The sequence below is a fragment of the Gavia stellata genome, chromosome 9 (genome assembly GCF_030936135.1).
Source record: "Gavia stellata isolate bGavSte3 chromosome 9, bGavSte3.hap2, whole genome shotgun sequence".
Lineage (NCBI taxonomy): Eukaryota > Metazoa > Chordata > Aves > Gaviiformes > Gaviidae > Gavia > Gavia stellata.
Window position 1 is genome coordinate 23541625 of NC_082602.1, and position 16023 is coordinate 23557647.

At 39.7% G+C, this 16023-nt stretch overlaps 1 protein-coding gene across 1 annotated transcript in view; it reads right to left on the reverse strand.

Moving 5' to 3' along the window:
• Positions 1–9993: 9993 nt before the first annotated feature.
• Positions 9994–16023, reverse strand: part of BTAF1 (B-TFIID TATA-box binding protein associated factor 1) — a 43564-nt gene continuing 37534 nt past the window's right edge. Inside the window, exons 31-38 of the mRNA XM_009817982.2 lie at positions 15473–15614; positions 15177–15307; positions 14616–14741; positions 13685–13837; positions 12895–13106; positions 12585–12744; positions 11820–11990; positions 9994–11583 (exon numbers count right to left, since the gene is read on the reverse strand). Coding sequence (XP_009816284.2) covers positions 11437–11583; positions 11820–11990; positions 12585–12744; positions 12895–13106; positions 13685–13837; positions 14616–14741; positions 15177–15307; positions 15473–15614 — 1242 coding nt within the window. The 3' untranslated portion in view covers positions 9994–11436. The remainder of the gene's footprint in view (positions 11584–11819; positions 11991–12584; positions 12745–12894; positions 13107–13684; positions 13838–14615; positions 14742–15176; positions 15308–15472; positions 15615–16023) is intronic.

A 16023-nucleotide genomic window follows, 5' to 3' on the forward strand; every position in this document is an offset into this window, starting at 1 on the left:
GGCAATAAATAGCTTTTGAGGCTGATTAAATGCCAAAGCAAAGCTGATAAAGGCATCTAATAATTGCAAAAGCCACTTAGTGCCTTGAATACATCTCTGCCACGGATGCAAGTCTTACTTTATGACAGATCAGCAGCAGACTAACGAAACAGAGAGGAAGCCTCCTTGCCTCTAGAGACCTCGAACAGATAAATAGATTCATAATGCATGCAACTCAGCCCCAAATCCAGGCTGATCCTCACTTGTCAGGAAACAGACAAAACGCAGATGGTGATTTTGCTGCTCTACAAACACTTCAACAGCACACAAGCCACCTCCTTGGGCCAAGAACCATCGTTTTACCTGCAGGGCTGCAAAACGCTAAAAACCCCACCGGAGCGCCTGGCGCTCCCCGGCTTTTCTAGCAGAGGACTGCAGCCCAACCCGCCCTGCCCTTGGCTGTGAGGTGGTTTATTTTTTGGGGGATGCCCAACAGTAAACCCGGGGGTGGGATGCAACGTGGAGGAGGGGGGACCTTTCGAGGCCAGCTCGCACCGGGCGGCGGCAGCCGTTGGTGCCTCAGAGGGAGGCGGGGGGAGCCCACCCCGTCCCTCGGCGGTCCCTAAGAAACGCTACCTTACCTCAGCACGCAGCCGGCCCGGGGCCGCCGGCTTCTGGAAGGCTCGACGGGTAGGGCGGGGCGGGGCGGGGCGGGGCGGGCTCCGCGTGCTGCCCAACGGAAACTAACGGCCGGGCTGCCCCTCGCGCTGGTGCCGCCGGCTCCCTCGTGCTCCTCCCGCCAGTGCCCTGGGGTGCGCCGTAGGAGGACAAACGTGAACTTGAGGACGAGTGAGGGACAGGTGCACTCGTGATTTAGAGGCTATTATTATTATTGTTCTTGTTGCTGTTGTTATTATTTTATTTTGAGCATGAAGGATGGTGAGGGTCTGAAGGCAGCCCTGGCTGCTGCGTCCTCACAGCCAGTGCTGGGCCTTGGAGTCTGTGTGTGAGGGTTGTGTTTCCTCTGGCTTTCTGCACAGATGCAAGAAGCTGCAGGGTCTTTCCACCCATCTGCTGCTTGAGCTCACTTGGACTTCTAGGCTGGGTGGTTTGTTTTCTCCTCTGGTGGTGGCACGCCAGGATTCCGTGCTGATGGCTGGTTCCTGCTCGAGTGGAAAGAGGACGAAGCGGCACACTAGGCTTCCTCGAGTGAGGGATTCAAATCTCTTCCACAGCAGTGCTGTGGTGGCTTTGGGAGCTGTGACCACATCTAAATTGGAGGCAAAAATACCGCATGGTAGGAACTTGGAGAAATAAATCAAACCGAGCCAGGAAACTGGGCGGATTGCAAGTGCATCTCCCATCTCTTCCTTCACTTTTCCTGACCCCACGCAAGCCCACGTAAACTGTCATGCTGATTTTTTTTTTGTCACTCTTCTTGCTTTGTTTTTGCCTTGCTCTTCAGCTTATAAATAATAGGCACAGCCAAAGAATGATGTAACCTGAAACGGCGAGAACACACAGTGCTGCATTTTACAAACAATGTTAACTACTGCTGACTGTGCCAGCTGTGAGAAGCCTGAAATGCTGATCGCATCTTGCAGCTCTTACCAGGGCAGCAAAGAAAGCAGAAGCACCAACTTTGAATTCTGCCATGTTGTCCTTTCCAGCTTGCAAATGATCTGATAATTTAACTGATAATGATGCCTAAGTGTGTGAGCATTAATCCCAAACAAAGACAAACACTGGTGGGCTGGTGTTGATTGTTGGTTTGGCTAGAGTGCATGATGCTGCTCTCTGCAGTCGCTTGAAAATATGTTCTCCTGAATATGAGTATGGGCAGTATTTTGACTTTATGTACAGATAGGAACTTTGTCTGTGTTTATATAGGTATCCAAAGCTTCCAAATAAACATGAAATAGCACCTCAGTACTTTTAGTTTGGTTGACAAAATTGTTGTGTTTTGTGAGTGATGATGCTTGCAAGATAGAGGCACCAGGAGTGGACAGTTGCAAGTGTCCCAGAAGTGTTTTATAATTTGGACTGAGTGGAGATGTGGGCAGCATGGAGAAATAGATCAAAATACAGTGCAGCTTTTTCCTAAAGCTACACTTGTTTTGGTAGCACAGAGTCAAAAGTCAATTTTGCTCCGAAGTGAAGTAGCTCTGATTCAGAAGAGAGGCAGGAATCAGAGTGCATTGGTTTCTGGGGGTTGATATCTTTTTAATGTCTTCCTTCTCTGGCTATGACAGAGATCATAACACAATTCAACTGACTTTTTTCAAGCTCTGTTTACTAACTTCAAAAGCAGTTAGATTTGAACATCTGCATTAGCTCTTCCCTTGGCTTATTGTTACAGATTTCTACTTGAAGTCTTTATTTCTAGGATGCTAGGCTGTGATTGATAATTAAATCGCCGTGCAGCATGAGTCATGCGAAACAGGGTCAGAATACATAAACGTGCATCTGGAGAGAACAATATTTATTCGGAGAGAAATGACACAGAAACAGTAGCAAAAAGCATACCACAGCTAACCACTCAGTTCACTTGCTGCTGGTATACTGATAAGTATTCCTGTTTTCTCGATGGAGTATCTAAGCAGCCAGCCTGCATAAACTATGAAATGTAATTACTCTGACATATGGGAAATTTCTGGCAGGCACAGACTTGGCATGGACAGCACAGCATCACCCTGCAACGGCCCCTGGAACCGGAGTGTATTGGAGACGTGGCCAGCATGTTCTGATAGCTCAGCTATTTCTAAGCCTCTGACTGAACTGCAGATCAGTTCAATTTACTGCCTTCCTCGAACAGCCCTTTGACAGGACACAGCATATTACTTTTACTTTCTCCCTATTTCTGCACTTCACCCTTCTCTACTTTTCCTGCAGTTTTTATACCTGAGTCTGAATTTATGGCTTTGAAGTTCCTGCTCTCTGGATTGACTTCTTTCCCTCATCTAGAAAGGGCAATTGAACAGTAAATGTTTCCCTTTAGTATGTGGAATTTTCCTCTTATAACTTAGCAAAACCTGGTCTGAATTTTACTTTAAAAGAAAATACTGAAGGTCATCACCTGTAAGAGAGTATGTTTGTTGATTACTTGCTAAATTAATGACAGACACCCAACACTGAGTTAGCTATCCACATGTGCTAAGAAAATAGCACAAGTTTTGACTGTGTGACTTTTTTAAGGTTTTGGGGGAGGGAAATGGAAAGGGAAGATAACCTCACAAAGTTCCTAAATCCATGTCTGAGTTCCCTAGTGTTATCTGTTAATGTGTTATGCTTTGTTTCTTCAGCTATTCCTTTCTTCCATTTAAAATAGTCAATATTTGGCATAGTTTAGCATTAGAGTTTGTATAGTCTTTCACATTTTTATAATTCTAAAATGGATTTAAGTGGCAACTTTTTAGTTAATGTAAATTCAGCCTTAGCCCTGTTTATGTAAGCGGCAGATCTGCTGATTTTTTCATAGAATCTCAGACGGTTCATCTGCGCAAAAACTTCGGGTTCTGAAACCAGCCTCTCATCCCATTCAGCTGTGTGTTCTTCCAGTTTATTTTAATAAGAGATCAGTGGTGCACCAGTCTTGAGAATTATAGTAGTGTGTGAGGAATGACAAGTTCGAAGTGATGATGGTTGAGGGTGGCACCTCACTCAGCTGGCATGGCAACATTAGCACTTGGAGAGCAAATTGGAGTCACTGAACTGGAATGGGCTCTATTTGGTAAGAGAAAAATCTGTCAGAATCGATAGAAATTACAGTTCTTGCCATATTGCAAATTAAATATTTGTCCTGAAAGCTCCAATAGTAGTATTTGAAATGTATCTTTTTTGGTAGTTGTCTTCCTTTTTCTTGGAATTAAGTGTAATTTTCAGACCTGAACTTCGTGGCTGGTATACTTGGTTAATCAGGATACGAGCATCATTCCTGACTTTATGAAGGACGGAGCAAGTAGCCTCATTGTGTGATGGTGGGTATTCTTACATGGGCATAGTGAAAGCACCCTACCCTTATCTGTGGTATTATAACATCTGTGCTTGGAAAACACTAGGTAAAAGTTGAACTTAAGGTGGCTCCCTTGTGCAATTACCCTATGACCACATGCAGTCCCTCCTTAATTTTGTTTAATAAGATCAGTATTTCATTTTCTTATTTTCTTATTTTGCACAGTATGATCCGAAGCCTTTACCACACCTTTTACTGCTCAGAATTCAAACCTTCCTTGACTGCTCATGGCTTGGATGGGTACACTTTTCGCTGGGTAAAAAACTGGCTGGATGGCCAGGCCCAAAGGGTTGTGGTGAAAAGAGTTAAATCCAGTTGGCGGCCAGTCACAAGTGGTGTTCCCCAGGGCTCAGTATTGGGGCCAGTTTTGTTTAATATCTTTATCAATGATCTGCATGAGGGGATGGAGTGCACCTCAGTAAGTTTGCAGACGACACCAAGTTGGGCGGGAGTGTTGATCCTGAGGGTAGGAAGGCTCTGCAGAGGGATCTGGACAGGCTGGATCGATGGGCTGAGGCCAACTGTATGAGGTTCGACAAGGCCAAGTGCCGAGTCCTGCACTTGGGTCGCAACAACCCCATGCAACGCTACAGGCTTGGGGAGGAGTGGCTGGAAAGCTGCCTGGTGGAAAAAGACCTGGGGGTGTTGATTGACAGCTGGCTGAATATGAGCCAGCAGTGTGCCCAGGTGGCCAAGAAGGCCAACAGCATCCTGGCCTGTATCAGAAATGGTGTGGCTAGCAGGAGTAAGGAGGTGATTGTGCCCCTGTACTCAGCGCTGATGAGGCTGCACCTCGAATACTGTGTTCAGTTTTGGGCACCTCACTACAAGAAGGACATTGAGGTGCTGGAGTGTGTCCAGAGAAGGGCAACAAAGCTGGTGAGGGGTCTGGAGCACAAGTCTTATGAGGAGTGGGTGAGGGAACTGGGGTTGTTTAGCCTGGAGAAGAGGAGGCTGAGGGGAGACCTTATCGCTCTCTACAGTTACCTGAAAGGGGGTTGCAGAGAGGTGGGTGTTGGTCTCTTCTCCCAAGTGACTAGTGACAGGACAAGAGAAAACGGCCTCAAGTTGCGCCAGGGGAGGTTTAGATTGGATATTAGGAGAAACTTTTTCACTGAAAGGGTTGTCAGACACTGGAACAGCCTGCCCAGGGAGGTGGTTGAGTCGCCATCCCTGGACGTATTTAAAAGACGTGTGGATGAGGCGCTTGGGGACATGGTTTGGTGGTGGACTTGGCAGGGTTAAGTTTACAGTTGGACTTGATGATCTTAAAGGCCTTTTCCAACCTAAATGATTCTAGGATTTCTCTGAAGATGGCTTTTTTCCCCCACTGACTGCTTCTGGTGCTAATCATTGTAGTATCTGAGTATCTGTCTCAGTTTTATAGATCCCGTTATGAGATGAAGAGGTGGTATTTCTCCTTAAGCCTTGGCTCTCCTCTGTAAAAGTAGTAAAAAGACAAATCTGTTACACTTGGATTCCTGACATAAGGTACCAGAGTCCTATTTTTATACAGACTATTCTGAGAGTTAATTAACAAATCATTGTTACAGATTACTTCAGCTTTAAGTGATGGGCCTCCTGGTCTTACCTCTTTCCAACCAGTCCAATAGAGACCTTAATTTTACTGGAATTGTGTTTCATGAGATGTATTGCACTTTCTCGAAAACTCATTTAGATTGAAAAAGAAAGTACTAAATCTATTTAAAATATTTTTGCACAGCTCTACTGATAGGTGAAGCAGAAGACTTTTAAGTGTTTGAAATGTTGATGTTCACGTGTGCTGGTTTGTGCAGATGCAATGCTGGCTGGGTACAACTTAAATGGAGATGTAAAGTTGCAACTTTGGATCCCCGTGTGTACAAGAAGTTAGTAAAAATGGCTTAACCTTAGCAAAGGACAACCATTAAGAGTTACTCTGTTGTCTTCTTGCATATCTATTGCAGTTTAGCATTAAAAAAACAAGATCCCAATGGGCCTAGTACACTTACTGGGAATGACAAAAATCAACCTTCTTAGCCAATAAGAGAGCTGCATTTTTCAATAGAAATAAAAGCTAAATGTGAGATGTCTTAGGTCACCCAGTCTAGCTCATCAATACAGGGTTGTTTCCTAGAAAGGATAGCTCTTGTTCTTGGTTGTGGTTTTGTTTTTTTTTTGTTTTTTTTTTTTTTTAATTAAAAAAATAAAAATCACAAGGCATGTTTTCTCTTTTACCTTAAAAAAAATGTTCAAGAGCACAGCATATCTCAGCAGCAGAGTATTTTCTAGTCAGTCAACAAGTCTTTTTAGGATGGGCTACATACCTCAGCCCATGTAACTTCATTTTTGTTTTTGAGGTTGTATGTCTCGGTATTATTTGTTCAGCTTCACCCATATTTAACTCTTCTTTAGTATTTCTGTAAGGAATTAAATTCCTTTTTAAACCCTTTGTTGTGCAGGCAATACAAATAAAAAACGTGAAGACATGCCTTTTCAAGGTTCCAGTAGTATGCCTTGCAAATAAATGCACAGTTGTGTGTAATAAAAACCCCAAAATGGTTCTCTGCAGTAAGAGCTGGAAGCATGTGCATATGTGGAATTCATTGCAGATCATCAGGTGTAAATTTTGGGTATAAGACTTGGTTTATAGAAACATTTGCACTGTAGAAGCACCTTTTTCTCACCCTGAAGAAGGGTAAACACAGTTCATAATTTCCTCTTTGCACAGGACTACCATGACTAAACAGTTATAAACATCCAAACTTGAACAAGTTACTTATCGTAGCGTTTAAGCAGTATTAAAATGCTGAGTGGAGTACTGAAACATTTTGTTTTCACAGATTAGTTTTATTGAAGAAAAATTTTACAGAAAGCTATTCATAAGGTTTTGATTGCTTTAGGCGCATGCAGTTGTTATTCCCAAGGCACTAAGAGGGTAACTAAGCTCTTACGCTCTGCTAAATTCTGGACAATATAGTAATAAAGAACAGGGAGAGTGCTACAGAAATGGAGATTCTTCCCTACTTCAGGAGGCTAAGGAAGGAAGGACTACTTAAAAAAACCCAAAAATCTAGTTCAACATAGTATATTTAGCTGTTGACCAAGGAAAAAAGATAGATAAGAGCTTGGCATAGATGTTCTACTGTTAAAGGTACCTTACTGTAACAAATAAAATTAAATTTTTGTTGTTGTTCATTGTATAAGGCTTATGAATGGGGAGGACTGCTCTAAATCTGTGGATTGCCATTTTGTTTTTTGCTATGTGCTCGCTTGTTTAGTACCTTGCCTCCCCCAGTGCCACCATCTTGCCAGCAGAAAGCTTTGCTTGTGCATACACACAGCAGAAGGAAGAAACACATCTCCCCTCTTGGGTCACACTCAAGATCACTGTGAGTTATGTCAGTGTGGAGTTAGAGCTTTGCTACCCTGCTGCTGTATGGTCTTCACAGGAGCACCTCCCAGGAGCGGAGTGGCATCCCTGTACTGGAGAGGGTAGTTTTGTCAGTCTCACACCAAGGGAGATTCCTTTGTTGGTCAGAATCCCCCATTTCAGCTAGGGTTTGACTCTGGTTTTGGCTGCCAGAGTAGCAACTAAAGCTGGATTCCTGAACAGTGAGTTAGCCTTAAAAATAAACAGTGTAACTGAACAGATACCTCCAAACCTGCTGTAGAAAATATTGAAGAATTAGTAAAGGCACTAAGAAGATAAGGAACCAACTACTACAGTTTCTGACACAAGTTCAAAGGTTGTGACTTTTACTAGGGTGCTGAAAGAAGTCAGATGAATAATCATCTCTGTAAGAATGCTTATACTCAGAGCTGCCCTTGAAGCAACTCGCTTAAATGTGATTTAAAAGGTGAATTAATTTTTACTATAAAGCTTGGCTTAGATTAAAAAAAAAACCCTGCAGCTTCCAAACCTTTGATTACAAAACAGCTTATCACCAGCCACAAGTCAGTTACTGCTGTGGTCCCTAAAAGATTTAAAGCTTGCCCTATGCCAAAGCTTTATTTAACCCTGCATGCCTAGCTATATTTAACACTACATTATTTGCCATTTGTAAGCAAGTTAATGAAATCTTATATATGTGAACGTTTTAATCTTGGAAGTTTTCCACAGTTCCTAACACAGCTTAAGTTGCCCTACTTCTGCTTGAATTAAGACTTAATTAGAAAGATGTACTCATTGCCTCAGTAATCTGTAGAACAATGGGAAGGTAGTAAAGTTAGGGATACCAGTAACTGTAAGTGTAAGCATTGGTCTTTAAATATGGTAATTTTAAGGTAAAATGCAAGCCTTCTAGACATAATGGGCATCTAGTACAGAAGACTAAAGTAGAAGACTGAACTTGAACTAATTTGAGTTAAACTAAATTGTGAGTATGCATACCTTGGATCTTCAGTGTAATTTTGATTTCAGCAAGCTTGGAAAAAAACCCCTACTTCAAAAAGCATTGAGGAACAGGATTAAAGAAAACCCGCACAGTAGTCATAACTACATTTGCAGAAAGCAAGCTTCCTGCTTAAACAGATTCTAGAGATGACATACATGGAGAAAGACAGACGTGTCAGACTGAATTCTTAGTTTAAGTATAACAGACATTTCAGAGGGCATGTTTTTGCAGACTTGGTGCATATTTGCAGAAGATAGTTTTCCATTTAGTTTCAAGTAGAATTTCAAGCAGTCTGAAAGTTTGGTTGAAAAGCACCATTATGTATACAGTTGTTTCAAAGCAGTTCTTCCAGCCCAGAAACAGTCACCAATAAGAGGTACTTAGTTTCACAGATCAGCAAGCTTTGACTCTGAGACTGTATCATCAATGTGGAGGTCTGGATTTAGTGACTATTGGTGTTCTTCTGATGCCATTAAATAATGGAGATAGACTTGTAATTCAGTGCAAATTACATACAATGCATCAAGCCCTGGGCATGCATGGGTCTACTCATGGGTCATGTTTTTTTTGGGGCCTGCAATGACTGAAGTTATAATGAAGACATAGCCTAAACGTTGAATGGACTGCAAGTACTACGCTACAGTAGGGGCAGAGCTGTAAGGCAAAAATGGTTGGTGCTGACAACTTGACATCCCTGCACTATCTCACTAAGTTTTTTTTTTTTCTAGGCTGAAATAAAAACTTCAATTTCAGCCCAGACCCTGGTCTATCCAACTACCCATTAAACAGGCCAAATGCAGTTAGAGGCATTCCAAGAGCATATTTCTTGCTTGCATTTTACTGTAAGTGAATTGAGTTTGTGCATTGAGAACACTGCACTAACAAGCCAGATCATGGTAAATGGTCTGCTAGCTTGGAAAGCATAGAGAAGCTCTTCATTAAACTTAAGGTAACTAAATGTTTTTTAAATACTTAGTGCAGTGTTCCTGCTGGTTTCCATTTTGAAAGTGTTAATTCACAGAAGACTCAAGATTATTATACATACTGACTGATCTTAAAACAATTATTCTAGGTTCTGCTCCTCCCATCTTCCAGGTGCAGGAGTCTTTTTGATGTCATATCCAAGAGAGCCATCACTAAGAATATTATGGTTGCATAGCAACCTCAATGTTATAACTGGTTTAAAGCAGTCCTTTGCTGTGTATTTCTTTTCCAACAGGAGCCAAACAGTTTCCTACTACTGCAAACTAATAAAAATATTGAAGAAACACATATGCAGTGTTTTAATGACTAAATAAGAGGTTTCTTTATTCAAATATTCTGTTATTTCTGGGCACTACTACGAGATTACTGCATCAAGTTATCTTAAAGTACCCCATATTCCAGCATTGTAATTTCTCTGCAAACAGAACACCAAGCCCCATCTTGTCTCTGCCCCAGCTTGGATTATCAGTTGAAAGCACAACAGAAATATTCTATGTATGAGGATAGAAATGAACTAATATAATACTACTAATCCAGTTGTAATTTTCAAAAGCATTAGTTTTTTACCTAGTTAGCTACAGTAAAAAAGTCTCCTCTACAGAAAAAGCCTAAACACAGACATATACAACATACAAGTTATATTCCCAGTTTTGTTTATTTTCATGGAATGCTAATTTAGTTACAATATGGCAGTTCATAACTACTGAAATGTGACATGAATTCATCTCCAATGCTGCAGAACAATCTTGATTTATATATATTGTTTTAAAACAATCTTACTTTACATAGTTGAGGTCTCTGGTGGTTTTTAAGCTCTGATGCTTAAGCACACAGCAAGCTCTAAACCTTAGGTTTTATATTTATACGTATATTCTATGTATTCAGACAACTGCTGTAAGTTATCTATAATTTAATATTTATAAAAAGTGCATATACTTGTACATATGCACATCTAGAAACACACTTACACTACTGTCTCCCTTTTATAAAAAGCTGTGTAACATACAGCCATATTATTCTCACTCACTGCTATTAAAGTCCCTTACTATCTTTGTTACACAATTTCAACTATTCAATTCCATCAAACTGAATGTAGGCATTTCTACGTATATTTTCTCCTAAAGAAAAAAGTCCTCCCTGTTCCTTTAAGAAGCTTTAAATCATGCATCATTTTAGTAAACAGTCACTTTAGCATGGATTTTAGAATCCTAGACAGTGTAAAATCTACTTCTGGAAAATGTCTGTCTGTATATTTAATTTTTTCTTTTAGTTACAAAAAATATATAGGATTGAAACATACTGAATACATGCATCTCTCAAAGTGGCTATATTCTAGCCTTATAGATAAATTAAAAAAGTACACCCCTGCTAATAGGATGCAAACATGGCCTCAAATAGGCCATTACCTGTATTTAATATAGCTCATTACATTAAAAAGTTCAAGTCAGGTGTTCTCTCAAGATGGTGTCAAAAGACTGAAGAGCACAATATATTTATACTCAATATACAAAGGTGGGTGCACATACCTAGTGCCATTTAATCATTCAATACTTGCAAGGCTTCTAGGCTTTGCCTCTGGTGATGCAAGTCCTGAAATGATCTGAATGAAAATTTAAGTTGAAAATTGTTTTTTAATACACCATAAAAGCAAGTTGTGTTTAAAAGAAAGATGTACACTGAACAACCTGAAGTACTCACTGAAACAACTGTACAAAACTACTATAGATACAGAAAGAACTAATGGTGGACTTAACTTCAAACAGAAGTAACACTTGTTAACATATGTAAAAACTTGCTTTGTTTTATTCTTCTACCAAGTAAGAATTTGCAGCCGTTCAGAACAAGTAAAATTCAAACCACCTCACAATGTTTACATTTAAAGTTCTTTTATACAGTGCAAACGTTTAAGACAGAATAACTCCCCAGTGAAACAGGTGACACTACTCAGTGCCAGTCTTTTGAAGATTCTTCAGTAAGTCTATTTACACATTAAGCTAACGATTCACTATATATGCTTTGAAGTTTGCTGAATATCAGCAGAAAAATAGGTGAACTAGCAGCAGTTGTATTAGGAATATATGATGGTTACTTTAATGAATGCATAAAGTTTTCAAGACTGTATTCAGTGTCATATTGTTCTTGATCCCATAGTTCTCCAAGGTTTTCAAGTACCGATTTCATTGATGCTTTCCCAGAAGAGGTAGAGGTATCTGCTTTTTCAGTTTTTCCATCCTTCACAAAACAAAGAAAAATAAATCAATTAATATACAGAATAATATTTTCACAAATATATTAAATTCGAGTCTGATGATTCTTCTGAGGAAATATCACTTCTGTTTTCAGAGAGCTGTCTACTATTCATCATTCCAACTTCAAGTGTTCATCTGATTAAATTTTACATTTCAAAGCAAAGCTTTTCCCTAAACTTACTCTATTTTTGGTAGCTATTTGTAAAAACGGTTCTTTACCTTATCAAGAGTGAACAGATCAAGAAGCTGTTCTGTTCCCATGCTCTGTAGGCTTGCATTTTCTTGGCTGATCACTGTATTTGCAATATTCATTTTGAACTTTTGAAGACCCATTATCTTCTCCTCCAGAGTTCCCCTGGTTATCAAGCGATATACATTAACAACACGTTTCTGAAAGAAAGAAAAAGCGCAGTTAGCTAAAAAAATATCATCTTAGATATGCAAGAAAGCATAACCTTTTAGTATTCATCATGGACAGTCTGGAAGCAGTTTGGCTTGGAGTTACCCTTCAGCAATTGTACTCAGTAAGTCTGACTGATACTAGATGAAAAGAATGAGACTATGCCAGCAGCTAGCAGAGGCACCTGCAATTGCATCTGTACTCAGGAAGTTAAAAATTCACTGTTTTTTACAGTTGTAGGAGACTAACAGCAGTCACTCTTTCCCTGTCCAGGCATCAGAGGACAACCCTCTAGGGCTTCCCTTCAGTTCCTTGTCTCATTTGCATCTCTTCCTCTACTGAAGGGTGATTCTTCCCTTTCCTCAGCAGGTCAGGAAGTACAGAAGAGAAGGCATACCAAGTTGGGGAGAGGATAAGAAAGTACACACTTCATCTGCCATATTTGCAAGAAAGCATTATGAACAAAAGCTTGGTGGAAACCCCCAGACGTCACTTTTTATTATATGCTACAACCTTATCCAAATTAGAAGAAACAGGAGTTCAGCAAGGGAAAAAACACTTATGGGAAATGAAGAGCTTTTCACCTGCCCAATGCGATGTGCCCGATCCATGGCTTGCAGGTCTCTCATTGGGTTCCAGTCATGTTCCACAAATACTACTGTATCAGCCCCTGTTAAGTTAAGTCCCAATCCACCAACATGAGTGGTGAGCAAAAGAACATCTATAGATGGGTCATTATTAAACCTGCATACAAAAAAGTATGGTAAATTTCATTTAAATAATGAATTTATGAACCTCAACTGCTTTGAGGCAGACAAAAGAACAATTGTGTACCATATAAATAATACAGTTCATTACTGTTAGCCTCATATTGTTACGAAGGGATATGCTTACCGTGAAACAATGGAATGCCTCTGACCAGCAGGTATGCTGCCATCTAGTCGTAAGTAAGTAACTGAAGGTAACTGAGGTCTGAGAAGGTCATGCTCCACTATATCCAGCATGCTTTTAAGTTGACAGAAGATAAGTACTCTGTGCTGGGCCACAACAGCTTCTGTACCGCTTTCTGAAGATCCACCATTCCCCAAACCACAGTCTAGCAGCAGCTTGAAGTAAAGGAGCATTAAAGTATATCATCAAAATGACAGTAGATCCCATGTAAATATTGACATTGATGGACTATCAAAAATAGAAATATGAGAAACAAACTTCAGAAGGAAGTCTGTAAATGAAATTTGGCTTCACTGTCAAAACTATGACAAATTTGAGTCGGAGTAGTTGTTTTCTTAATTTTGCTTAATTTTCAATAGAATTTAATTTTGTAATGCAATCTAACTTTATCAAGCTAATAATCTCCTCTACAATAAACAGGAGAAAAGTTTTTCTGTAACAAGATGGACAGGAGTAAGAAACAGAATAAAAGTAAGGTTTTTGACAAGGCAGCAAAAATTATGTAAACATCACCACCTTGAAGCAAGCTTGTACTTCCCCCTCCCCCTTGAAATAACAGGACAAATAGGGCATATGCCTAAAAAAACCCCTTGTACTCTATTTCACTTGCTACTTAACTAGCATTTTAAGATCAGTTTTCATATTGATGAAGTCTTAAACAAAACCTTCTAAATTGTAATATCAGTAGAGACACATTTAGGAAATTTAAGGCACAACATGTAAGACTACTTACTTGTTTTAAAGCAGACAGCTTAGGTGCATGTTGGATATCTCTAAGGGATGAATGATGAGCTGCAAGTTGCTCTGTAATTCTCTTATATTCTGGATGTTGGGTTGTTAACACTAATGCTGGATGGTTGCATAGCTTCCGTAAGTATTGCAATGCCTTTAATTATTTAGGAAATGAAGTTCAATAAATGGTTAGCAACAACATAGTTACAGAAAAAGGATGAACAAAATTGATTAGAAGTATAGGGGCCACTCAGCCACATTCCACAGTTCAGACTTTAGGGTATATTTTCATTAAAGTTGCACATATTAATAAAACCTGTATTTCAAACTGTATCCAATAACTGTTAGGAGCATCATGGTCTTTGTTCCTGCTGCAGGAACAGTGCAAAGACTACCATTTCCCACACCTTTATATGAGTGTGGGATATAGTAGATGGGTTTGGGAGCTGTGCAGAGCCTTTGAGAATTATTGTTTCCAAGTAGCCAAGGCTTAATCTGTAATTCGTAAGACCATGAGCCTTCATAAATTCAGATCTCACCTTAAGGAAACTTTTGTTCGTGTTTTACAGTCTTAATTTTGTAGTGTAACAACTGATGAGATCAAAATTAGTTGTTTCTTGTTTTTGTTTGGTAATCAGTTTTTAATTGAGAGTAGTATCCAAGATCCACAAAATAGCTGAACTCCAGTTGAGCAGAACACATTAAAAAATTGAGACAGTTTTATATGACTCAGGACACAAAACCATAATTTAAGCATAATAGCTATACATCACATTCCAGGCAATGTGATCCAAAATCTAAATATTTTACTTCGATCGTATGGCCACAGATGTATAAGTTAACTATTTTGATTTTCATTTTTATTAAACCTAGAAATACAGTTACCAGAAATAAAGGAACTAGGTAGTAAAAATCACTGAAGAAATCTGTACCTGAAATACATGACCTGTAGCTTTAAGCTTTGGTTTTTCAGTTTCTTCATTCAGTGAAATTGAAGAAACTGTTTCATCAATATCACATTTGGCACGAGACTTGGCAAAATCTTCATAAAGCTGAACCTGTAGACCAGGCCCCAGAGAAGAGAATGAGTATGTTTTCCCTGACAGAAGTAAGACGAACAGCCATTTTTAGAATTTAGTTCCAAGTTAAAGTTCTGAATTATCATAAATCACGAAAGCTATATGTAGCACAAAATCAACATTAATAGCGGAACCTCTTGCAATTTATTTTCTTTCAGCTTGGAAAGTGTTCTTTAAAAAATCTGCAGATGCCTAAATCTTGTAGAATTATGCCAGAAATCAAGCTAAATAAATACTCCATTGCAACTGGACCAAAATTAGTTTTTTGACACATACCAGAAAAAAAAGTTTTAGTCCTGTGGTCCCAGAGAATGTCAGAGCTGACATCAGACTGACCCAGGAGTACAGAAGTGGTTCCTTTGTGGTCTTAACTGTGCTGAAAAAACTAAGCTTCCAGCCACTTTTTAAGCATACCTGTAGAGGACTAAGAATACAGTAGTAATCTTGAATAATTTTGGGTGGAAGATCTTGCAGTACATCCTCTTTCATTCTCCTTAGCAGGAATGGCAGAACTTGGCGGTGCAGTGCTTCCATTGCAAGAACCCCTAGTGAAGGCAACAGAAGCAGTATGTTAGGTCAAAAAAAGACCCAATAAAAAAACACTCAGCCCCACCCCAATCTCTTATGCTGGAACTGACCACACTTTTCATTAGCAGTTCTCATTTAAAGGAAGAAAACCAGAAAACCAAGATTTAACTTTTGAACCTTACCAGCCTCTTGTTCTCGACTGGAGCTTCTGGCATCTCTACTTGCCAGTATTGGTTTGCCATAACGAGCTGCAAATTGGCGTTCAGTACCCAAAAATCCTGGCATAAGGAAGTCAAACAATGACCACAACTCTAAGACGTTGTTCTGAACATAAAAGAAAGATTTGTTAAATTATTTTCGAAAAAGTAATGAATTGTTACAAGTTATCAGAAACATTTCCATACATATTTAACACTGCCTATAAAACACTAGAAACATAATGCTTCAACATACTTTTGAGCTCCTGGAACTTGGCAGCTCTTTCATCAACCTAAGTTACAGGAAGCCCTGTATATGCACTTTAACATCTAAATGGACTTTCTGCTGTGTCTGATGTCTTAAGCTACACCCTGAGTTCTTCTGGACAAGAAAACCCAGGAGACAGCAGTGGTCTTAATCCTGGATGAGACAGATACTCCACAGACAAATCATTTTGGACAAAAGCCCAAAATCTGGAGTGCTGAGAGTCAAGTTTCTTGCTAATTTCACTAGAGGCATAAGGAAATGCTCTCTC